This window comes from Podarcis gaigeae (assembly GCF_964106915.1).
Source record: "Podarcis gaigeae genome assembly, chromosome: 6".
Classification (NCBI taxonomy): domain Eukaryota; kingdom Metazoa; phylum Chordata; class Lepidosauria; order Squamata; family Lacertidae; genus Podarcis; species Podarcis gaigeae.
In genome coordinates, this window is record NC_139682.1 from 26406733 (window position 1) to 26432747 (window position 26015).

At 38.9% G+C, this 26015-nt stretch overlaps 1 protein-coding gene across 17 annotated transcripts in view; it reads left to right on the forward strand.

Moving 5' to 3' along the window:
• The window catches only part of PTPRT (protein tyrosine phosphatase receptor type T), a 605850-nt gene that overhangs the window by 500191 nt on the left and 79644 nt on the right, over positions 1-26015 (forward strand). For 4 of the 17 annotated variants that reach the window (XM_083746111.1, XM_083746125.1, XM_083746113.1 and 1 more), the window contains exons 14-17: positions 460-516; positions 10777-10912; positions 11979-11999; positions 24206-24235. In XM_083746111.1, coding sequence (XP_083602237.1) covers positions 460-516; positions 10777-10912; positions 11979-11999; positions 24206-24235 — 244 coding nt within the window. The remainder of the gene's footprint in view (positions 1-459; positions 517-10776; positions 10913-11978; positions 12000-24205; positions 24236-26015) is intronic. The other 13 variants (XM_083746122.1, XM_083746114.1, XM_083746116.1 and 10 more) reach the window with 8 other exon arrangements.

The window sequence follows — 26015 nt, forward strand, 5'->3', positions numbered from 1 at the left end:
CTGATAATTAAACCCCAATTTGCCAGTTCTGTGCTACAGAATTTTAATTCGAAAAGGATTTTTAATCAGTTTTTGCCCCTTTAGTTTCCTTAATGACATGTATTTTATGTTCTTATTTTAATTTTAACCGTTCTTTTGGCATGAACTGATTTTTTCCCCCTCTCCCCAAACAATATATGTTAGTATTGACACTTTATTAGTGAAAATTGCATTCTCTTGCTAAGGGGGAAACAATTACCTCCTGTGTTCTCAAAGCGTGTTTCATTAATTTTACCACCTAATTGAAACGAAGGCAGAGGGCTCATAAATGGTTCCATATCTCTCAAGGTTCATTTTTTCTGAGTACAAGTTCTTGGAATTAAAATGCAGTTTTATTAAGTGGCACAATTTTATTTTTATTTTCCTTTTTTCTTTTCTCTCTTGTGCATGCTGCCTGGGGACCGTTTTCCTTGTTCTTAGCAGTAATAAGTAGGCAACAGGTGACCACCCGAAACCCGCCCAGCCTCATGAGCACAGGTGATTATCAGTTCAGGAAAGGGGGTGTCATAAAAATGCAAACCATTTTGGCAGTTGCAAGATTGTCGTGTCATGTTTTGCCTGCATGCCGAAACAAGTATGATGCCAGGCTGATTTGTTTACAGGAGATTTTTACATACTTTCTGCATTAGGCTATCTCAAATCCAATTTGAATGTTTACATGTAGTAGTTAAGTGGATTGCTGCACTTAGAATGGCACCCAGAACCACGTGGAGATAACATGGTATTGCCAAACTATCCTTGAAATGTTAATTATGGTTCAGGTCCTATTGCCAAGAGAGGGTGACTCATCTTTTCATTGATTCCATTTCTAGATACCTTTCTAGTAGACAATTAAAACGTGAAGGCCACTGGCACTACTATTCCACTCTCAGGAAAGTAGCAGGCAGAAAGGTCACCAGTGGCTTTTGAAGTGATGCTGTAAGATATCCTTTCAGGATATCTGCTGAAATGTTTGGAAGGATTACATCAGCAGACATGCAGTCCAATTTTCAACTTCCACATCCGAGAAAATATATTGATGGCATTCTTAAAGCCGTATCACAATATATGTTGTCATGGCCATATCTATGCACACAGCAGGACATACTACACACAACATGCACACTAGTGGGATAGCCCTTGAAAGCACAAGAGTAATTTGCTAAAGGGCTAAATCTCTCTAAATTGGCCAAGCTTTTCAGCATTATATTGGGATACTAGATAATGAAGTCTGCATTCTATCCAGAGTTTCTTTGTTACCTCTCACCGAGTTCAGGCACCTCTCAGCTAATTCAGACACCTGTATCTTTAAGATTTCCAAAACTATGAAAGGAAAAACATATTGGTGTTATTACTCTTGCCTCATAAGGAAGGTGAAGAAACCTGAACGGCATCCCTACATCTAACATCTTCAAGAGACAGCCCTCCGTTTCCCAATCTCCAGACGTCGACGTCTTCTTCTTCTTCTTCTTCTTCTTCTTCTTCTTCTTCTTCTTCTTCTTCTTCTTCTTCTTCTTCTTCCTCTCCTCCTCCTCCTCCTCATGACCTCTTTCCACTAGTTCTTATTGCTGAATGGATTAACAGAGCTGTTGCGCAATATGAAGTGGTGACGTATTCAAGCATTCTGGATTGGGTAGATGAGCCATATTCACTTACAAGTTGAATGCTTAAGGATGGGAGAGGATGGTATGTGAATCTGCAAATACTGAGAAATGCCTTCCCTGGTCATGGAAAGAACCTTCTGAGCATTGAATGTAGACTCTACAACATACATGCATTAAACTAATCATACATAGATACAGAGTGTGGACAGTGCATGTGATTCTGCTTTCTGGCATTACAAGCAAAAAATGATAGGAATAATAAACTAGCATAGAAAATGGGAGAAAATAACTATTCCTCCTTGTCTCAGAAGAGTTGAAGCTAGAGGATCTTTGGTGTGGTTAATAAGTTTTGGTGTTGGTGTTGGTGTTGTTTGTAGACTGTAGTCTGACAGTACTATTTGATTGTGAACTACACATGAGAACTGGGAAGAATTTTCTATTCATTTTGGTTTGGCTCTTATTCTTGCAGAAGTATTCAACAGCAGTGGATCAGGTAGATAAATAAAATGCTACCGAATGAGTTCCTTGAAATATGGATCCTATTTTGTTTAATGCTTTATTAGAAAAAAGCCATTCCATGAAACAGCTGCTTTGGAGTGCATAGTATTAGCAGATTGCTCTTCGAAGACCTTTTCCACTGACTTTAATTGGGGAGGGGGCAATTATGTGCACTTATTGTCACTGTGTGCACATGGAAGTATTTGCAACAAAGTCAATGGAAAAGCCATATGACACAGGAAGAGCATATACTAAACTTAGTGCACATTGAATCAGTGACAGGAGCTCAAAAATGCACAGAGACCTTAATGTACTGATTGCAATACATAAAATCAATTTCCTGTAAAATAAAAAGGAAATTCAGGTTGAACCCTCTCCTCAATCAATACATGAATAACTTTGCAACATCAGAAAGCTGTTCTTTAAAAAGGTTGCTCGTTTAATAGGTCCTGTTCATTCAGATTAAATTAGAACAGCTCTATTGTTTTTCAAAATGTATTCCAGCTTCGTAGACAGATAATGCATCCTTAAAACAGACCTAATCTCATGTCAAATTTATTATTGCAATTTATCTTTTTACACTTGAATGCTATTCCTTTGACAGGTCTATTTCATTACAAACTCATTTTCAAATGGTTTGCTGCATTTCATCCTAGGCTTGATCCATGAATATTTTCCTTGTGTCACTTCTATTCTTTCCGAAAGATATTTTGAGTGTAGGCTCCTGTATCACCATGATAAAGTGTTAGCAACAATGGTTTATAGAACTCTTACCAAGTGATACCCTAGGTCAGAAAAACAAATCTGTTGAAATGCACATATTTGTTTGGTTTATAGGGACACTTTTCTCCAAAACTTCAGCGCCCTGCCCTTCCACCTTGTTTGAAACATACATGTTGAGAACTTGCTGCTTCTGTAGCATAGTCTTACAAATGAAATGAATGCCAGCCTAATTGAGTTGGGGAGAGGGGGATTGGAGGCATTCTGACATGACTAGATCCAGAAGTAGAAAACAGGCTATAGGAGTACGTTTGAAGATGGCATAGACAACATCTCCATTTATTATAACAAATGGAGTACATGAAAAAGGTATTTAGCTCAGCCAAGGCATCTAGCACCCCACTGCATTGCATAAAGCTTTATCCAGATGACTGCCATAAGCACCAAGGCAAAAGGGTGCATCAAACCAGAAGGAATATTACAGCTTTAAAAGAATATATCTATGAACAGTCACTGGATTGACATTCTCTTAATAATTTACATGCCTTAGCACCTTTGCTTGAGGTGTGCTCGCCTGATCCCGAAGGAGAAAAGCTGTTTCACTGGAACAACATGAATTACAATTGTTCATTCTCTCTGGGTTGCTTCAAAAGGTTACCATGAATATATGATTGTCATTAAATGTCCATAAAGTTAAGCTTCCAAAGGCATGACAAGCCCGAAGCTATTATTATTAATACATGATGCCTTAGTTTCTTAAATAGATTTCTCTGGGAGCCCATCACCCGCTGCAGCCATTATTATTATTAATGCATTTAGGTTCTTATTTCAGGTATAATGTCTAAGAACTCTGTAACAGCAATAGACTTTTAATAATGATGAAAGAAATAGGCAGCTGTTGAAAAGAGAGGGCCTAGCCAGCAACCCACCCATACAACATGAGTACCTTAAGAATACATGGGGTTGTGGCTGATATTGCAGCCAGGAAGTGTTTACATGGAAGATTTGCTTTGTTTCAATTGGTGCCTTCACTTAAAGATCAAACAAGTGGCTGGTTACAGTTTGTGCATCTGCAGATAAGATGTTTTCCTTGGGCCCAAGGGGGGAAAGGGGGCAGAATCAAAAACCAAGAGGAGCAAGAGGCGAAACCTCAAAATGATGCTAAACACCAAATCATTATAACTTACGGTTCTTATACTGAAAAACCCAGCGTGTTTCATTTGCCTTCTGCCCATTTCACCCACACCACACAGGACTGTAGGGAGGCTCAGATGTTATTTCAAGCTCCATCTCTCCATAGAACACTTAACTGAAGTTATTTGCTATGCAGGAACTGCCAAAGATTATTTCCCATCTGGGTTGGGGACAAGGAAAACATTTCAGTGCTTGGAGCCCTTTGATATGTAAACCAAACACTACTGAGATGAAATGGCTTCCTTTTGACTCCAGGGATGATTGCAGGTTCTATAGTGCCAACAGTTGTACTTAAGTAGGCTTTGTTTCCCCCCTGGAGTGAGGAGGATCAAAAAGAAACACCTTTCCCAACATATATTGTCAGCTGGAACAGGAAAATTGGGCACAAAAGACCAGAGCATTTCCAACAATTCATCCCAACAAGCAACAAAACTGTGCAGTTATTACATCAGGCTTTAAAGTAATGCCATCCTGTTTTCTCCTCCTCCTTATTTGTGAACTTGGGTGGCTGTGGTGATACCAGAACCTTCATTAATTTTCTCTTATGTCATAGGAACAAGATACAACTTTCACTCTTATCTCTGTATCATATATATTCTTATGAATTCATTTCCCCCCTTAGTTTGTGATTGCAACTTTAGTTAAGAAATCTTTGGCTCATTGTCTGTATGGCATGCCTTAATAACCTAAACTTTTCTTCTCTAGTTACTTCTGTGTAATGCACCAAGTTATTTTTAAAGGAAATCCATTTTACATATTACGACTTCTTCTGAGAAGACAAATACTTAGCCTGCTAGTTTCTTACTTCCAGATTGTATTACAATCCGTTAACTCTCCAGCTGAAAAAGCCAATTTAAATATTTCCCAAGGCCGGAATCTTAGCTAGCATCTTAACTCCTTATGCTTGCCTTTCTTTTTTATTTGATATCCCCCTTGTTGTTGTTTAGTCGTGTCCGACTCTTCGTGACCCCATGGACCAGAGCACGCCAGGCACTCCTGTCTTCTACTGCCTCCCGCAGTTTGGTCAAACTTATATTAGTAGCTTCAATATCCCCCTACATATGCACCTATCATTCTGCTGCACAGCCAAAATATGCATCAGAATCTGTAGAAAGTCTAGGCTGCTCCATTTACCTATGCTAAGCTAAATTCATTAAAAAAAATGGCATGTGTAACCACATTCATTTCTATGGCTATAAAAACAAATCTTCATGGGATGTTCCTGGAGTTGTGCTGGGGACTCCTTCAATGGAAATTGGCTTGTATTTCTCTTTTCCAAGAACTTTTCATAAGCACTGTTTGTACATGGAGTTGGTCACATAGCATGCCTTGGGACTGGATTTTGCTTTTCATCTTTTGTCCCGTTTTCCCATTCAGTTACTTTATAGTTAAGAAATGTGATAGCTAACACCTGCTGATCATTTTGTGCTTGTATGTATGCATACATTCATGACGGGAGCAGCTTAAAAGTTGCTAAAAGGAATCTTCCCAGCAAAAAGTGATATAAAAGTTTTGAGAAATATCTAATTGTTACAGGAATGCAATGCTATCAGATCCTCCCTACGATTGATTTTAATCCTTGTTAACTAAGTAGCTTAAAAGTGTGTCATCTTCATATCCTAAAATAAGAATCATGAATTAAATATTTTATTCATCAAAGACATAAATAGGATTTAGCTGCTTTTCATTTTATCAGCATCTCAAGGATCAGTTTAGCATCTTCTAAGCGTCTTTGCAGAATTCTCTTGATCACATTAGTATGAATAAAACTCAGTATTAACTAGTAGAATAGAATGGAGGAATGTAGTGAACTGTAATGAAACTTACCATATATTGCGTAGGAACTGCATCAAAACATCCTTAGTATAACACATTGGCTAAGGAATGAAAAGTGAATGTAAGAAACCACTTTAAAGCAAATCAGATAATTGGAGCATCTAGCTCTCCAGCATTTATGCAATAGTCTGTTTAAATGCTGGGGGGGGGGGTGAATGTGATCTGTCACTGAGCTACATCCCTTTCCCACAGACAAGGAATGTCCTATTTCTCCCTGTATTTCAAATTTACTTGTGTGTTTATTTATTTTTGAAACATTTCTATGGTGCCTTTCAGTTTTGTGCTTGCAAAAGCAGCTTACGAGAATTTAAAATTAGTTAAAAGATGCAGAGAAACACCTAACAAGAATGCAAAATGGCAGGGACCCTTTCCTACAAATGTTAGCGACTCCTTTGCAGAAAAGGAGCTTACCCATGTACATAATTGACATAAATTGGTGAGGAATGTACTCTGTCCTCATGATACTAAGGAATCCTTGCAGCAGAAGGAAACGTAGAAGCATAAGAGGTCGGTCTTCCACAGTTTTATAGGATAAAAAGAAGCTTTCTATTTCTTTGTTTCAGCTTGGGACCTAAAGAGGGCCACAGAACTGGACTTGGACTCGGAGAACACATGACTTTGAGCTCAATTTCCACACCATAGGGAGTCTAGGAATCTCTGCTGCTGAAATGTGGCAGCAAGGAACAGAGATTTTCCTTGAAGGGCAATTGCTGTCCCCAGAGGATCATCTCAGTGACAACTGCTTATAAAGACTGGCCTCCTCTTTTTTAAAAAAATAATAATATGTTTTTATTATTTTCTTCCTTAAATAATATTTTCAACAATGCAATAACAAACATAAAACTTTCTACTTTGCTGAGCATACGACTTCCCTTCTTCCCTTCAGCAGGTTTTCCACTTTCAAGTCCTGTCTCAAATTTTAGTTCTTTCACTTCTATTATCCACATTGTAGGATTTATTTCAATCCTGCTAGCGTCTTCAGATTTTTGCAATTATGATTCAAATATACAATAAATTTACTCCAGTCCCTTTGAAATTTTTGATCGTCCTGGTCCCCAATCCTGCCAGTCAGTCTGGCCAATTCCACAAAGTGCATCATCATCGCCTGCCACTCTGCAATTGTAGGTACTTCCTGTAACTTCCACTTTGGGACCATTAAAGTTCTCGCTGCTGCTGTGGCGTACATAAATAGTCTTTGATCTATCTTCGCAATTTCCTCTCCCATCAAACCTAGCAGAAATGCTTCCGTTATTTTGAGAAAGGTATATCTAAACATCTTTTTTTAGTTCATTATAGATCAATTCTCAAAATGTTTTTACTTTATCACACATCCACCACATGTGATAAAAGTCTCCGTCTGATTCTTTGCATTTCGAAGACTGGCCTCAGAGTGAATTACTCTCAAATCCTTTCAAGTAGTGAAAGGGACTTGCAACAAAGACACACACCCATTATCTGTATGTGTTTAATTACTTCTTTTATTTTTTCTCAAAACAAAACCTCATGTCACCAGCAATGAATATCTTCAGGAAAATTTACGTTAGATGAAGATTTTACACGTGTAGTTCAAATTCTAAAACAATTCACCATTAACTTGGCAGTCATTAAAGCGCCAGGTGTGTTCATGTCCAAAATCAAAAGAATGAGTTAGAAAGGTTGAAAGCTCTAGAGAGCTTTGAAACTTAACATCCTGACACAATTCAAATGTCTTTTATCAAAGTTGCATGTGTAGCTCTATGTGTTAGATTGATGTGATTTGAAATTGTATAGATATCATTTCAATTGTACACTTGTTTCCTGTGGATAAATGATCTATCACCTTAAGGCATATTATTTTCTGGGTTGATGAGATCTGTGACTTTTGGGCAACAGTATCAACAAACTTTTGAGATTCCATCTGAAAAGGACAATTCTCAAATGTATGTAACTGCATCATGCAAATCATAGAATCATAGAGTTGGAAGAGACCATAAGGGCCATTGAGTCCAACCCCCTGCCAAGCAGGAAACACAATCAAGGTATGCAAAAGCCTCATGCAAAGAACATGAAGAAACTAGGGATATTGAACCAAGTGAAATTAATTGAAAAACATATACATTCTGTTTGAGTATAAATACCAAGGTTAGGTGATACTACAGTTCATAATGAAAAAAAGAAAGACACAAAACACATAAAGGAGGATTGTACAATATGAGTACAAGTTCAATGATCCACCAAAATGTGCATGATTGGAGACATTAATGTCTTCCGGATTCACTAGAAGCAGTGAGAGTTTGAAAACTGACTTTAATGAAAGAAAGATTGCACATGTAATTTGTGGACTAAGATTGATTTTCATTTCAGTTTTGATCCTCCAAATAAATGCAGTCACAGCTCTGACATGGAATACATGGAAAAAGCAGCCAGCCGTAGAACCATAGAATTTTAGAGGGACCCTGGTTCTGATCATTATTTTTATCTAGCAAGGCAGGTTTTCCTTTACATTTGGAACATATATGCAGCAGAGCATTCTGCAATGTGATGTGAACCTTTATTGCTCAATTTGATGAACAGCTACTTGTACGCCACACATTATGGGGTATTATATACACCCTGAATTTACTGCAATTTGTTCTTTCGATATTCCACATTTACTCAAATGTGCTCAGCACAACAGATGGTTTTATAGTCGACTATACCCAGAACTATATTGATCCTGTATGATCTCCACATGCTTCTTGGGACTGCTCCATTATGAAAGCAGCTCTTCTGCTGTCAAACAAACAACTGTATAGAAACCTGAGGGAACTTCATAAAGACTTCTGGTACTGTGTGTGGGGAAAAATTAGTTTGGGTGGATGGTGTATGTGTGTATGTGTGTGTGAGAGAGAGATATAGCATCCCTTTAATCTGGCACTTCTGCTGAGGATAGCCTTCCTAGTTCCACCCACTTGCTAAGTATACAACCAACCACAGAGGTCCTCAAAAGCATGATTTTTTTGGTGGACCTTTTGTTTGTTAAAGTACTAAACAAATGCACAGAAATGCATCAAGAAAGTGCTGCTATAGTTTTATACAGATTTCTGCAATCTTGAAACCCACCCCCTCTCTATTCAGTTTGTCTGCCCTTTCAAACTTGTAGGCTGAGAATATTCATCCTTAGCTCTATGGCTTCTATTTCAGGTTTAACTTCTATTTTCTGCCAATATTAATACTTCTTTCCTAGATGTCTATTTGAGAAGTTAGTTATTGCAGAAGTGGGAGGATGAGCTGTGAAAAGGTGTGAAACATGTAGATCCTACCTGTGGTTTTGAGATAAATGCACAATCCATATTTTTCTAAGTATGTAGCCAATCTACCTTGTAGATCCAATCTCTCATCTTTTTTTATTTACTCAATTTCTTTTCACAGCCACTCAAAGTAATAAACAATGCAGCATAATGCAAGCAAAACTCTTCCACTGTAGATTGATAGCTGAAGACTCTTCCTATTCTTCTGTTGGTTCTCCACACATCCTCTTAAAGCATCTTCTTTCATTGTCTTTGCTTCTGGCTTCATTTCATTTTGTTTAAATGCCTCCAGATCATGAAAATCCAGTTTTGCCACTGTCATCAGAATTCCCCATGATTTATTAGGAATCTCAAAGGACACAAGAAGCTCCTTTGATATTACAAAATGCTCTTGGACAATTGTTTGAGATGGATGAAATACATTTTATTCAAACGGTCATCTAGTGACCAGTATTTGGAGACATTCATTGAAGGGGTATAAGGCTTTTACGAGTTCTACGGGCCAGCTGGAAGGTTGGGTAGAATCAGGACAGTGTTTTAAATTTCTGGCAGGCATCTCCCAGCCTGAGAGCTAACAGTTAAGTAGGGATGGAGGAGAAAATCACCGGCTTTGTATTTTAATGAGAATTTACCCAATTTGCACTTCTCAAATTAATACAAAAACCAAAATACAGCTTGCCTTTGAATTTTGTACTTCTGTGAATTATGTAATTCAATTCTCCAATCAACGCATGCATACAAAACATGTGTCTTAGTGGAAAGAGCATGCAAAATGCATAAATGAGTGAAAACAATGTACAAAAATGCATTCTCCTATGGAAAAACATCTTGTCAAAATGCATACATTAGGCAAAAGGTGCATATATTTGGAGGAATGTTCACAAATATGTGTACAAATTTTCACAAGGAAGAATGAAGGTGAAAATGGGGTGAACTGAATTTAGGACTAGAACAACGAGAAACAGATAAAGCAAAATGAAGTCTTATTAGGTGGACAGAGCAGGTTCATATTCTCCCACTTTCCAGCCATTAAGCTTTGGCAATTCAGATAGTGTTCAGTGATGGTTGGTGTTGGTGATGAGGAGACAGGATAGTTGTTGAAACCCGTGGAATGTGATGTGGGGATGTCAATTTTAATTGTTTTGTAGAAACTAATTAAAATGAACTTTGTCACAAAGAGCATGTAAAGTAGAGAAATAAAACTTTTCCATTTCATTTCAGTCATCGCTCAATATTCCATAGTTCTGATATCTACAATACAGAAATTTCATACTATAAGTGTGTGCTGATGGATTATAACAAGTGAGTCTGAGAGCCTAGAAAGCAATAGTAATGGGCCTTAAAACCATCAGATTCCCTATGGGAGGAGGAGCTGTAAAACTATTTGGTTACAAGTCTGCTTGCTATTTAGTCTCTTATGTCAGTGTGTAACTGTATACCATCTATGAAAAATTTGCCTCATATGCTACATCATACTTGGAATAAGGGTTACATCTTCCTTTCTCTGATGATCTAATGTAGGATTGGTCTTCTGAAATGTTACCATGAAATTGTTGTTGAAAAATGATTTGCCTGGGATATTTCAACAATACTTTTTATTGTCATTATTATTTCCCTTTTTTCTACAACTTCTTAAGGAGCATCTACACAGAATTCCAATGCCGTGGAGCCAGAAAAGCAGGTTGACAACACTGTGAAAATGGCAGGAGTTATAGCTGGCCTTCTGATGTTTGTAATTATCCTTCTGGGAGCAATGCTTACCATCAAGAGAAGGTAAGTTTCTAAGATCTTTAATTTGCTTTGTTTTGGGAATGGTTAATACCTTTTGTTTTAAATTTTCGCACCTTCTTTGAGCATATTTTATGCTCATTTGGGGGAGCAGAGGCATAGATAGGTTAGGGCTGTTGTTTTTCTTAAATGGAGTTTAAGATACATGCCTGAAAAGCTAATCTGCCCTTCATGTGCTCACTGAATATGTGGGAATCACTTCTCTGTGGTTGTATCCCACTGGCTGTGATGCGTGGTGTTTGTATTTCTTGTGTGCACAATTTGATGAGGGCAATGATTTGGGTCTTTCCTGTCTCCATTGACATTTTTCTTTCTGGCATGGTAAGTGTGTGAAGAAGGTAGAACATTTTGGATTTTCATTTTCCAATATGAATGTACAAACATATAAGCAAAACAAGAATACAATTGGAAGTCCTGAGTTCTAGACCCAATTCTATCACTCGGCATATCTACACTGCAGACTTATATTGGTGATGTAGTCTATTCCCTCTTCCCTGCAAATTCTGGGAATTGTACTGAAGGCAGCAAGTGTGTGTGTGTGTGTGTGTGTGTGTGTGCGCGCGCGTGTGTGTGTGTGTGTGTGTGTGTGCTTTCTACCAGAGTGCTCAACACTTCACCAAACTGCAATTCCCAGAATTCTTTAGTGGAGCTATTAATAAAACCAATATAAGTTTGTAGTTTAGATAGGGCCATCTTGTACTATCTGAGCAAGTCATTTCACTTAGCTACAAAAAGGAAACAGTGCCTCATGGAGGTGCCGACGAACCTAATTAGCAAACACTTCCACTCTCTCAGATGATAAGTAGCATTTCTGTAAGCGTAGAAACAATGTTATGAAAACTGAATTTCTTCTGTTTTCATACTGGAATAGTAAATTATGAGGACAAACTTTATTTTCTGATTGTGTAAGTGTTGTGTATAAGTGTATTTAGAGAAGAAGAAATATGCAAAAAAAATGAATGCGTATGGCGTTTCCCATCTGACTTCAATATTACAAGCTGTGAAATGTGTGGGATGCTTCAAAAAACTGCCTTTCTATTCTTTTTTGAAGGAGCGGTGCAGTAGACCCAAGGTGATTATTAACCTTCTAAGTGTGGCTTGACTGTGCATGCTCACTGACAGCCATTTCCTCTGGACCGTCCATTCAGATGGACAAAGTTATTAAAAACTTGCCTGGGGAAGAGAGGTTGTCTGAGAATTTGTTTCAACCCATATATGATCTCACCACTTTCTGAAGTCGTTGCTGGCATGTCTTGGGAACAAAGTTATCAAGCAGTTCCATCCTTTTTGCATCTGTATATGCTTTCTATGTGAACCACTGGCTCTCACACTTTGAACCAGCATGGCATGTCAGCTGAGTTTCCTTGCTCTCATTTTATGATCACCACACCTATCACGTACTGTGAAGTAGTGATTCCGTTGAGCTGGTATTTTAAAAGAATGGGGGGCGGGGTTGTCCTTGTTTAACACATGTCATTATTTTGACATTATACTCATATTTCCCAAAGCACAGTTTTAAAGCAAGCCCATAGTTTGCTACATCCCAGCAATGCGATGGTAACGTGAGTTTGCACATGCAAGTAGCTCAGTTTCCCATCTTTAGTCACACTATTTGTAGTGTTGTTGTTTTAATTGTAGGAGTATGACTGCTTGGTAATGATTGTAGCTATATTTGTGTTGTCACTGTGCCGTAAAAGCTGTCCTGGGGCAAACATTATGGCAGGTGTAGCCAATGAGGTACCCCCCCCCCCAAATGTTGTCAGACTACAATTCCTACAACCCCTGAGCACTCACTGATGGGAGTTGTAGTTTAACAATGTCTGGGGGGCATCATGTTGGCTACTTATGTGTTATTGTCTCAGGAAAACCATTTCTACAACTTGTTCAATACACTTGTTCCCATTTTCTGTACGCTCATTTCTGAAGAGCTGCATCTTCAGAGTTGCAAAAGCAATCACTCCACCGAGAACCATGAATAAAAGAAATGCTGATGCACTAAAATTGACCTCAGCTTCCATTTGCTTCAGTAAATGTTGAAGATGCTTAGAAACTCTTAAGATAATATCTGCAAATACGACTTTGTACATTAGGATTAGGACATTCTTCTGTATCCTGCATTCATTTTCTTGTATTCATGTTTAAAATTCAGCCTCGTGTGTTCTGAATCCCTTATACTCTTCTGCCTCTTTAGCAGCTTTTATAATCCATGAGAGGGAAAAGGAATAATCCCCTTTATTGTGAAAAGGAAATTTAACAAGAGTCCTGTGTGCTTGCCATGTTACCAGAGCTTTTGAAATCTGATAATATCTTCCTGTGCTCTTGTTTATTGTCTCAAATTTGTCTTCATTCATGTGAAGGAAAATACCATTTCCCCCCTTTTGATAGGATTCTGGGAGTTTGTACTTTTCATATCTGGAACTTCCAAACCTTAATAGAATGTAAAGAGGCTGGAACAAAATTACAAATAACAAAGAGATTATATTTTTCTGCTACTTCTGTTTTACATTTTTAGTACAAATTTGGCAAGTATACTAAGCTAATAACAGTACAATGCTGGTTAATATTAATTCAAAAATTGGGGAGATCAATTAATTCCCTCTGATTTTAATAGTTTTAATGAGTGGCAAAGCACCACAAACCATGCTTTATCCAAATAACATATTTCATATTGATTTGTTATAACTTATCTTTTTGTGTTTTGTTTTGCTCTAAACTCCTAGAGACATCATATGTGTGTTAAATTGCCTTCTGCTATAATCCTTAACAACATTCACTATTACCATTGACAAATGTATGTAAAAGATCTGTATTAGGGCATGGTTTTTAAATGGATGCAGGTTCCATTTATTTCAGTGGAATTTGTTTCTATGTAAGATTATTTATGATCAGTAGGAGGGTTAAATTGCAAGTTCAAGTGCAGAATTTAAAGTGGTTAATGGACTTGGTTTCAGTTTCTGCTGAGTTTTCCAATATATGGTATCTTATGTCTACAGAAACTCCACTGAGAGTCTTGTTTTAAGAAATGCAAGTGCACATTGCTCATTGGAATGTTCTCCTGGACGCGCACCCAAATGTGGATGTTCCCCATTCATTTATAAATATGGCTGCTGTCCACTGCTTCAATACAATGTACATTTAAATGTACATTTCCCTATAGCATATTCCATTCGTAAACACCTTCACAAGAGTTAACACATCTAGCTGCTTCCCACCCCTGATAAAAATTAAATCAGATAAAAAATGAATGTTGTAAAAGTGCGCATCTGCTGAACTTCTGCGTCCACAATGGAAGTTTACATTTCTCAATTACTTTACAGCATTCCTTTCCTTAGCATATATTTGTCACCAACAGATCACTCTAACACAAGCTGTAAGGTGCTTAGTTACTAATATCAAGTTGTGATATGCTTATAACTACTGCGAATAAAGGCATTGTTGTTTGATTTACAGAGGTCAGTTAGAGTATCTGGTTACCAAATTTTACTCCAGTGTGTTGCATAATAATTTTCGTAAACTAAAGTGGTCTCCTAAATGAAGACTTTGAAGCATCCTAAACATTTTTAAACATTGGACAGGACATGAATTCCATTTGTTAATTCGCCCTGTGCTTCTAAATTACCATGTACTGTTCCACATTTCTCAGTAATGATATTCATGCCTCCAAAGCTGATTTAGGAAGTTGATGAATGGCAGAGTTATAGCGCGTCCCATTATTTCCAGCTATATAGAAGATGTAAATCCATTGTTGAGCTAGGTTATCAAGCAGAGTTAAAAACCCAGTGATTCCACAGCTAAATGAAGATTTGAAATCTGGCCACAAAGTCAGCCATCAGCATTCCAAATTGTTCTGCACTCACCCTCATTTTGAATGTTTGACTCAACTGAAAATGGGGAAAGCTAACATTCTTTCACAACTACCAAATCAACATTATTCTCAGAATTCCAGAAATCTTCCTTTAACTTGTAAACCAAAGGCACTTAATTGATGCTGTGCAAAACCAGTCTCAGAAAATTCCGAAGCAAGCTTTAGAAAGTAAAGGCTGTTGTACCAGAAAGTCTGGTCCAGCCTAGACTTTTAAAGCAGACTGTACTCATACCATCTTATTGTTATACAAACAAATTTGTGAGAAGCCCCGTTCCATGCCCAATAAGCATGGAACGCCTTTGCCAGGTGGCACTGTGGCCCATAGATTGCCACAGTGCAAGGTTTTGCCCATTATCTTCTCTGTGTGATGGGCTCATGGGGAAAAGCTGTCCCACGAGCCCTTGCTGAATTGGGGAGGGGAGCCATTTTGCTCTGAGAGCTTCCTGCCCACCCACCCTCAGGTTGGAGCCTTCACTGAGCAATTTTGGGTCATTGGTTGACAGGGACTGAAAGGATTTTTTTTGGTTTTTGTTTGGGGTTTCTTTTCGCCTTTCCCTCAGTGAAATTATAGCTTTCCTTTGTTAGGTGGAAGAACATTGTTTGTATGAGGGTGGAAATGACATTGGTCAGGATCAGCATAGTATGGGGAGGGGGCCATAAGGGGCCTGATGGGAGGATTGACCATGGCAGACCCAAGTGTGAGTTTGGTATCTTCCTGGTTGGAATCTTTAGCCTGGTCCCCCAGTGAGACCTTGCTTGCTTGGCTTGTACCATGACAAGGTTCAACACTGGCTGACTCCCATCATACAGATTCAGAGCAATGCAAACCCAGCAGATCCATTCCATCAACATGGGGCTTTTGGAATGATGAACTCATCCTAACACCCAATGCCATGACAACTCTTGCCCTGCCTGTTAAAAAACATTTAGCCTGATTTTATCCCATCACCGTTGTACAGTCTGCTTATTTTGCTGCTCTCACATAATACTCCTGCCTGAGCAACATCCACTATATATTTTGGAAGGTTAAATGTTTGTCTGTTCGCTGTACATTTGAATACCTCTTGAGATATCATAACCAGATTTTGTATGAAGGTATCAAGGAGCAGGATTTAATTTATCTTTGGATACAGTTGGTTGCCATTTTGAATCAAGATTGTGAAATGAACCCTTTGTAACTGTGCTGATTTTAGCCACTGATTTCAAAACTGCACTATTTTTTAATTATTATTATTTCTCAGAATCCCAAGCAACATTGGATATAGTATATTATATACTTTAAGAAAACTATGGTAGGGCTTCTCAGCATGAATGAGCCAAAGTGCTTTAATCTAGTTCAGTTGGTTCCAGTCTTTACAATATAGATCAGTCTTTCCCATCCTAGCTCCTTTCAGATGTTTGGGACTACACTATTTGGATTTGGGTTCAAATAAATGCATCTATGTCAATTAAAAGTCAGAAACATGTTTGGAAATAGAACAGGGAAGCATAGTACAGCCAGCATTGTCCTCTAAGGTCAAAGCCATATCTGAGTTTCATTCATCTTCAACTTATTTGCATGAAAGCCTTTTTTCCAGGGGAATCTGTGTTCCCAGTGTTGTTGGACTAAAACTCCCACCATCCCTCCCCATTGGGCATGCTGGCTGAAGCTGGTGCGGGGCAGAATCCAAAATTTCCAGAGGGCACCAGACCAGTGAAGGTGGTGAAAGATATTAAACTGTACATAAGTATGGACTCAAAATAGGACCCTCTTTTGCACTAAACCAGTTGATGCCCTCAACAAATTAATATTAAATCTGTTCATCCGATCATTTTGATCTGAAGTTGCACAATAGGATCATAGAGTCAAACTGAGAGATGCATTTGCCTCATGTATCTTATTTTAAAGCTAATGCAGATTAAACTACAATGAGATGAGAAACTATCCAAAATATTGATGGACTGGAACAATCTGTATAATAAATGGATTATTTCTTTTTTAAAATGGCAACTCCTAAATACATAATTTTAAAATAAAGATTAGTCCTTACATTATACAAAAAGAAAAAAGCAACCATATGTGTCTTAGCTACATTGTACTCAGACTTCCATAGTAATCTCTTAGCCCACAGAGAAGCTAGTATGAGATTCTCTTGCTTCTCAAGGCAATGAGGCAGAAAAGTAGCGATTTAATTAGACAAACTTGAGGCACTACCTTCAGACATCAGAGTGACATCTGCTCATGGCCCAGGGCATTATAACTGATCAGTAATAGACACATCTGATTTTTCTGAATGTAGCATTTGCTATCCAAATGGGGGAAACAATGGCATTGTGGGATTGTATAAGCAGAAAATGTTTCAGGGTGAAAAAGACACACTGCCAGAAGAAGTAAACATGACTGAAATTAGGGATGGGTGAACAGTCAAAGATTCCATCTAACTGACGTAAACTCACTCAGTTTGAAATACTTCTTGAGAGCTTACAATTACCTTCAAAAAATAAGATTCAGGTAGTGGATGTCAGGTAGTGTTGGTCTGGCGCAGTCAAAAAAAATTAAAAAATTGTCCAGTAGCACCTTAGAGACCAACTAAGTTTGTTCTGGGTATAAGCTTTCATGTGTATGCACACTTCTTCAGATATGAAAGCTTATACCCAGAGCAAATTTAGTCTTTAAGGTGCTACTGGACAATTTTATATATTTTTTAAAAAAATTAAGGTTGACCCTTGTTGAATATTAGTGCCTCAAATCTGTTGGGCGGCACTATTTATCTCTTATCAACTATCTATCTTGCCTTTCCAAAGGAGCCAAACAAAACATTTAAATATGTAAACAATCCAAAACATTTGAAAGCAATCAAATATCCTCATCGCTAGTGATTGTAGGGTTGTTAGGAGCAGTGCATTTCAGCCATCAAATGCCTAGGTCAACAGGAATGTACAGTGGTACCTCCGGTTGTGGACGGGATCCGTTCCGGAGCTTTGGTCAGATCCCGAGGTTTCTGCAATCTGAGGACCCCTTCTGTGCATGTGTGTGTGGCAGTACCCAGTAAAATACTTCCGGGTTTGCCGCTTTCGCATCCCGAAGTTTATGTAACCAGAGGGTTACGCAACCAGAGGTACTACTGTATTTAGTTTCCTTTGAATGTTGATAATGAGGAATGCATCTGCATCTTACTAAGTAGGGAGATGCTACTGAGAAGGTCCTTTCATGAGTCGGCACCACAAACAGGGTCTCTCATACCAACACATGGGAGTGACTGGGGCACCCCAGTCAGATGGGCAGAGTACAAATAATAAAATTATTATTATTATTATTATTATTATTATTATTATTATTATTATTAACACATTGTCCTAGATGCTCATCTGGTCACCCCTAAGATATCTTCCACTGAAATGTTTGTTGACCAGAGCAAGCTGCCTTCACAGAACTCTCCAGGCCTATCACACATGAAGATCAGCAAAAGTCAGTATCAGTTGGAATGTCCTGCATATCTGGACTGCAGGCATCAGAAATGCTAAACTGTAATCCCCCTTATCACTAAAGTAAGATTTAAATGGGCAAAGCCAAGTGGCTTAACTCCTGTACTTTCGAAGCCTGTGATGGTTATCTATTATGTGTAATCCCTAGAAGTCAGAAATGAAGTTTAGAATATGCATAGGCCACCCCTCTGAATAATACACTCTCAACACAGTTTACATAACAATTTTAAAATTACAGCTTCAAAATAATAGAATAAAAAATGCAATACAATTTCTTCTAAACACCCACAGCATGCATAAAACAGCAGTACTAAAAAGTAGATTTTCATCCCAGAATATCATATACATTTTCAACAGTGTAATCTGCTAAAAGAACCGCTGTACCAAAAAGAAAATATTCTTGCATAGGCCAGCTGAAACAAACAGGCCCCCATTGGGTGCTTAATAGAAAGACAAAGGTGCTTACGAAAGGAGAACATCAGCTTAAGAACTTAATTTCTTAACACACACATCTGTGCATCCAGTTCTGAACAAAAACTGTTTTTTGGAGACACTTGCTAAATATTCATAGAATTCATAGAACTCATTTTAGGGGAAGATATGAATGTAGTTATGGATAATTTCCCTGATAAAATAGGAAGAAAAGGAAACACTTAAACCTTTGAATACATTATTTAAGAAAAGGCATGATGTATTTTTAGAGGCTATCTTTGAGCACATAGAAAATAATGATTATATGCTTCTTTCCAAGGCAAGAAACAGTTATTCCAAAATCAATACATCCTTCATTTCACATGCATTAGGTAATAACATTAGTGATATCAGAGAGGTTAACCTATGCAAAATATTGGAGGGCACTGGCTCTTCCTTCAATAACTGAATCGAAAGATAAAATGTGTGAATATGCCTTTCATGTCAAAATTCACACTATATTAGGATGGAGGAAAGTAGTCAAGGATATAATAGCTTTGCTTGAAGCGTCATTTAATTTTATTTATATTGGCAACAATACTCAAACTACTAATTCTCTATGTGGAGATGATTCTGTACATCCAGCATACATGGAATTGAAGCTTTGCAAAGAAAAGTATATAAAACTTAGTTTTAACAGACGACAAGCTGTTTAGCAAAAGGTGAATATACATTAATGCTGTTCTGTGAACTCTTGCACAAGTAATAGAAGGCTGCTCATAGACAGTGCACTGAAATAATATACCGATGGTATATTATAGAATAAATATGTGTTAAGTTGCTATTTCCATATTCGGTCTTGTTATTTATTGTGTTTTCAACCAAGTATGCTGCTGTTAGCCTCCTTGAAACTTTGGTGGGAAGGCAAAATATAAATCCCGAAAATAAATAAATACTGTAAATAACATAAATGAATAAGGAGGCAGGTTGTAGCTTATCAGCTCCAGTGGACTGAGCAAGCTTATGAGAAGCAACTTGTAGAAGCCTAATGCAAGAGCTTGCAGAAATGTAACATTTTTTTGGATGGGGCAGGATCACTTTTTTCATACAACCCTCTCCTGCTAAGTTTGAGACACCCCTTCAGTGAGCAGAAGAGGGCTCTTCTAGAGGAACCGTTCTAGAGGACCCATTCCCCACACCAAAGCATGTTGTGGTTCGAGGACCCGATCCCCCCAAAGTGGAATGAATACACAAGGACACGTGATATAAGGTTAATGGGCAAGAAAAGGCCACAACTTTATTGATTACAGCAAGTGAAAAGGTATTGGCTTAGGCATTGGATTATGCCAGCTGACTCCACCCCCTCAGAGAGGGGTGAGTCTGAAACAAGGGGGTAACATTTTTCCTCTCGTCCTCAGCACCTGTTGACTGTAGAGGTGGGCCAAGGGAGTATGAAATAGAACAGGAATAGAGAAAACCAGTCCCCCAGTTGTTCTGTTGATGCTAACCAGTAGGTAGAGCCAGTAGGTGGAGCCTGTTGATGCTAACTATAGGCTCTCCCCTGATGTCACCAAGAGACGTGCCATGGCCTCCCGCCAAGCAGGCATTGGACAAAATACACGACCCCCAGATTCCTTTAACGGAATACCCAAAAATTGAAGGCATAGGCGATGGCCACACCTAGCCCTTCGACACCACAACACATTATTCCAATGCCTAACCTACCCACCAATACCACGAAAGTTGTCGCGATTGCTACGAGGTAGGCGAAAAAACCAAAAAGCCAAATGCCAAATGGAAAAATTCCTACCAGGCCCCCCGGACAACCAGGGCGGCCAACCTAAGGTCCATAGCAAGGCCAAGGAAAACTAAGACCCTGAGCTCAAAGGGAGTGGAGGGTGGGTGAATTGCGATGGGACGGCGAAGAGTGAGGCCGAGGAGGGGCTGGCGCCGCAGTATTAAGGCTGCTGTACACACCCCCTCGGAGGCACCTGGTTGGGTGCCTGCCAATGGGCATGGGCGCCAGCCAGGTGAGTGGGTGGCAGGGGGCTAACGCCCCCAGCTAGAGGGTGGCTCGGGCTCCCGCCCACAACCACTCACCTCTCCTACAGGAGGAGAGTCTTTCTCCATGTATAATAGGGTTATCGCCAGGGCATTCCAGGACATCTTATGCATCACTGGATAGCATTTGTAGTGGACTTGCTTGTAATAATTATCATATAATGACTGAGACAGAAACAGTAACATTTGTCCTCTCGTCCTCAGCACCTGTTGACTGTAGAGGTGGTCCAAGGGAGTATGAAATAGAACAGGAATAGAGAAAACGTGGTCCCCCAGTTGTTCTTGGACTCCAGCTCTAATCAGCCATAGCCAACATTGACCAATGGCCAAGGATTGTGAGAGTGGTAGTCTAAAAACACTGGGGGGAGGGCACTAGTTTCCAACCCCCAGTGTAGAAACTCACTATCCACAGAACAATTAACAGTAATTCTACTTCTACAAGCCCTGCACCACTTATTTGGAAAGCATATAAACCTGGGAGGGAGAGGAAGGAGCAGTTGGCTCTTGCAAATGCCTAGCAACTACCAGTTAGAGGAGAGATTAAATGGCTTCTATCCGTGTGAATTCAGCATGGCAACTGAATTATACTTAAAATCTGAGACATGAGAAAATGTACTCTCATCCCTGCCTAAAATCCACAAATCATTTTTCTGGACCAGTCTTCCAAAATTCTTCTCATCTGAATTTCTCCTCATATTTTGGAGTCATAGAGTAGATGCTTCCAGAGTGGAATCTGTGCATTAGGGAATCTTCTGTGGTTCCATGGTTTTTTTGTTTGTTTTGTTTTACAGAGCAATGGTCAGTGCATGTAGTTTTTCAGTGCCTTCAGTTTATTGACATCTTTCCTCCATTTCGAATGTGCCTATCTGCATTAATAAAACACTGCAAAAAGAACCAGTATCTAACCATAGGTATGATTGCACTGTGATAGTTTTTATGTGGTGTTTTAACAATGCATATGTGCACTTTTGTGCTCTGATAAAACACTGTAGTAAAGAATCTTGATGTGATTGTACATACAGTTATGTGAGTAAGCGTTTTCCTTGGTAGTTTACCATTGTGCAGGACTACATATGTATATCAGTGAAACACCTGACAGAATGTCATTCTGATACAATCATGTTTGAGCACATGAAAATCTCTTTGTTCCAGTATTGTATTGATGGGTCCATGCTCACTGGTAACATAGAGATGGGTAAAGAGGCAAAAGAACTGTAATCTGTAGCAAACTGTGCATGCTTCAGTTCCAGAATTAATTGCAGAAGTTTTCCTAGTTAAACTGGAATTCAAGAGAAATAGAATGCAGGGCAGACTAAATTAATGGAAGAGCTAAGGAATGGAATGGGGAAAATCTTATCCCTAATCTTCTCAACAAGACCACATGACAGCTCTTAATTTATACTAGAGCAACTGGTTTGTTAATTGCAGACAAAATAGTTCAGACTATAATAGTCATCTTGCTGGTGACAGTGTTCAAGAACTGCCAACCTCCTCCAATTTTTTTGGACACAGAACACTGTTGCAATCTTTTCAAGTAGTTCTGTGTTAAGCTGAATTTCCCTGTGTTTCATTGTACTGTTCTTGCTCTTGTCTGTTCTCCTATGACAGTGTGTCATTGTCATGTTTGTCAAGACAGGACAACTTCTACCATGATGCATTGCTGTACAGGTCTATGTTTGGGCTAAACTCTCAAATGTCCAATGCGAAAGAACACCCCAAATTGTATTAACAGTACTTTAGAAGTTGAGAGGTAGTGTGTTGTATATTGTCACTAGGATAGTCTTAGAAACTATATACGTAGAAGTGGATTGCCCCTCATAGTGAATAATATTTGGGAGATAAGAAGCCCTGATTTCAAAATGAGACAATAATATTATGCACTCTGTTCCAGGACTATAATTGGCTGCATTCCCACAGTTTGTATGCAGCACTGCCAGGGCTGGGCATGTCTAGCTCTGTTAAACAATCGACAATCACAACAGTTACCTGTTTCACAGAGAGGATGAGAAGATTAAATTGTGTCCTCCAAGCAGCTAATTGGCATGATAACTGATTTTCTAAGTGGGGTATGTGAGCTCCAGCAGACTGAGGAGTCTTGTGGGCTCCTTTTGTGTATCGCCATAGCTGTTTGGGGGCTGGTGTATAATAATTGATATTATATCAGTATTCAAATTTGGCAATGCATCAGTGGAATACTATGCACAACTGTACAAGGTATATATGCATGTGTGATCATGATGCATGGAAATCTACATGCAGGTTTAATTCTCATTTCTAAGAACAGGAGATTTCTCAAGAAGAACACAGCTTAAGAGTGTGTGTGTGTGTGTGTGTGTGTGTGTGTGTGTGTGTGTGTAGATAGTGGTCTGGGTATTTTTTTCCCCAACTCTTTTTCAAGCCAATACACTTTTAAATGAATCATATTATTGTGAAATATTCAAAGAGATATCATTTATGTATAGAATACATAATTATGCATTTTCATATCTGCAGGATTTTTTTAAAAAGAGAAACAATCCCATATACTAGCAATATACATTTTGTAGGAAAATCCACATTGTTGGCACCCTACAAACAGGGGGTCCCTCTCTCATTTTTTTTGGGGGGGGGATATCCCTACACACAGAGACAGCATGTTTTCCTTATTCAGTCTGGTGCCACTGCTTTGGGGCATTATTTTATTCATTTTTTATTTTTTTTAAATCAAGACTCCAGACAGAGTGAGGGCAGAAAGCATTGCCCTCACTCTGTTTTGGCTTCAGGTGCCATGTAGCCAAATATCATTGTGTACATTGCAATGAGATTTGACTATGTAGTAAGATTAGAAGCCAAATCAGAGTAAGGACAAACCATGCCAGCCTTGTTCAGTTTGGAATCCTATGTGCAAATAATAGATGTGGAAAATTGTGCTCTGTGGCAGCAGGAAGGGCAGTGCACTGCTTCTGTCAGGATCACAAATAAGCAACCAATAAGGTTAGCAGTGAGGGCTTTGTGAACTATTTTAGCCCCTGAAAGCCCCTCTTTTCAGAGCTGAAGCGTTTGCTAGTGATCTTTCAGTTCTATCCTAGTATTAAGTTAAAACCTCCTACTATTACAATACTAAATGTGTTTTTTTCTTCTTCACATTTTTCATTGCTAGACTTCCCACGGATAGACTTTAAACTGTTTTGCAGCAATGGGTAGTTTCGTGTTACTCCTTGGTGAGGAACTCAAAGCACAGTGAAGTGACTTGCCCAGGGCCGTGCAATGCATTAGTGGCAGTTATAGTTGTAGAACCCAGGAATTCCTGTTCTCGGAGATTAGCTTTCAGACCTTGGAGCAATGCTCAGAAATCTATAAAAGATAAAGCCAAACTGGGTGAAGCGCTGCAATACTGTGTGCATTTCAAGCTTAACATAATGGATATAAAGTCTAATCATGCTTTTTTTCCTTCTTCCCCACTTTTGGACATTTTCTTCATCTGACTGCATATTTAGAAGAAATGCATATTCCTACTCCTATTACTTGTAAGTACCTAGCTGAATATGACTTTTCTTGAGCATGTTCATTAGAGTTGCAGGGTTTTGTTTTGCTTTTTAATTTTTACAAATTACTTTTTATTTTACCAGTCACATTTTCTTTTCTTTTTCTCTTTGTTTGTTTTGGTTTTTGTAGCACACTACATTTTTAAAGCACATCATCTATCCAATATCTGCACAACCACCTTTTTGTATTCATGAAGCTATAAAAAAAAAGTCATGGGGACTCAATATGTCTACTTCCATATTGAGAGCCAGTGTGGTGTAGTGGTTAAGAGCGGCGGACTCGTAATCTGGTGAACCGGGTTTGCTTCCTCACTCCTCCACATGCAGCTGCTGGGTGACCTTGGGCTAGTCACACTTCTCTGAAGTCTCTCAGCCTCACTCACCTCACAGAGTGATTGTTGTGGGGGAGGAAGGGAAAGGAGATTGTTAGCCGCTTTGAGACTCCTTAAGGGGAGTGAAAGGCGAGATATCAAGTCTAAACACCTCTTCTTCTTCTTCTTCTTCTTCTTCTTCTTCTTCTTCTTCTTCTTCTTCTTCTTCTTCTTCTTCTTCCTTTTGCAATTAAAACCCATGCCTTCATATCTCACTCACCCCTTGCAGTCTTGCTGATTTTCATTTCTTTCTGGTGTAGACTAATAGGAAAATAGCAGGCTAAGCACCAAGTTACTGTAAACTGTCCTTCACTTAAAAAATAATGTTTCCAAAAGCAGGTGGTGAGCATCTAGGGTACTCACTGTCTTTGCTGCAACTGCTCAAGAATCGTGAACCTTTCTCTTTTCTAGCTGATGAGAAAGGAGGGTTGAGCAGCAATGGCTGGTGTCCATTGGGACTGGTAGGGTGGAAGTGTGGGAGGCCAACAGTAGGTGGAGCTATAACCAGTGGCAGCCAGAGCCCTGTCCCACATTATCCTTTCTGCTGAGTTCTACAAGGAACCAAGTGCCAATCTAGATGTGATGTGGGACATACATGATTAGGTTCTCCTGCATTGCAAACTGCTGTGTCGCTTAGGGTGGCAGGGAATGCATCCCGCCTCCCCCGACACAGCTTTCTTTCTCGTCAACCTCTTTGCCCAGATAAACTCTAATATTACATTGTATTGCGCTAATATATGACTATGGAGACTGTGAATATAGTTTATAATTTTTATTATTTGCTTTCTTGTTAATTGTTCCTGGAAAATCATTAATGAACAGAGAGGTTTTTTTAAAAAAAAAATCCATGGTGGTGGAAGTTTCAGATAAGAACCACACTACTTATGAAATTGCAGGTCCCTAATACCCAGATGTATAGGGAGACTAGTTATTCAGCAGATTGGAAAACACATATAGTGCATCCTCCCGGGCACTCTTGTATTCGAGGAATTTGTTTAAATAGTGGAGCAGACATGGTAATGAGGAGGAGGAAATAGTCTGTCTTGCTCTCAGATAGCAAAACCCTTCTATCGAATAGCACCACCCTTCTGTCTTGCTTTCAAATGTTTCTGGGGGTGCTTGGCAAATGATCAGTGAGTGCACAATAAAAAGATGCCCTTCAGGGGTTCAGGGGCACTGTGAGATGGAAATAAGTTGAACTGAAATCAAAGGCAGGTGTCTCTTTCATGGGGGAAGAAACCTTTCAAGAAACCAGAGGACAGATTTCAGCACAGCACTAGATAAATTAATGAGGGATGGAAGAACCACATATTACATTTCCTGCCTCATCACTTGTAGAGGTGCCACACCAACACAGGATCTTTCCATATTACCTGTTGCTCAAGTCATGT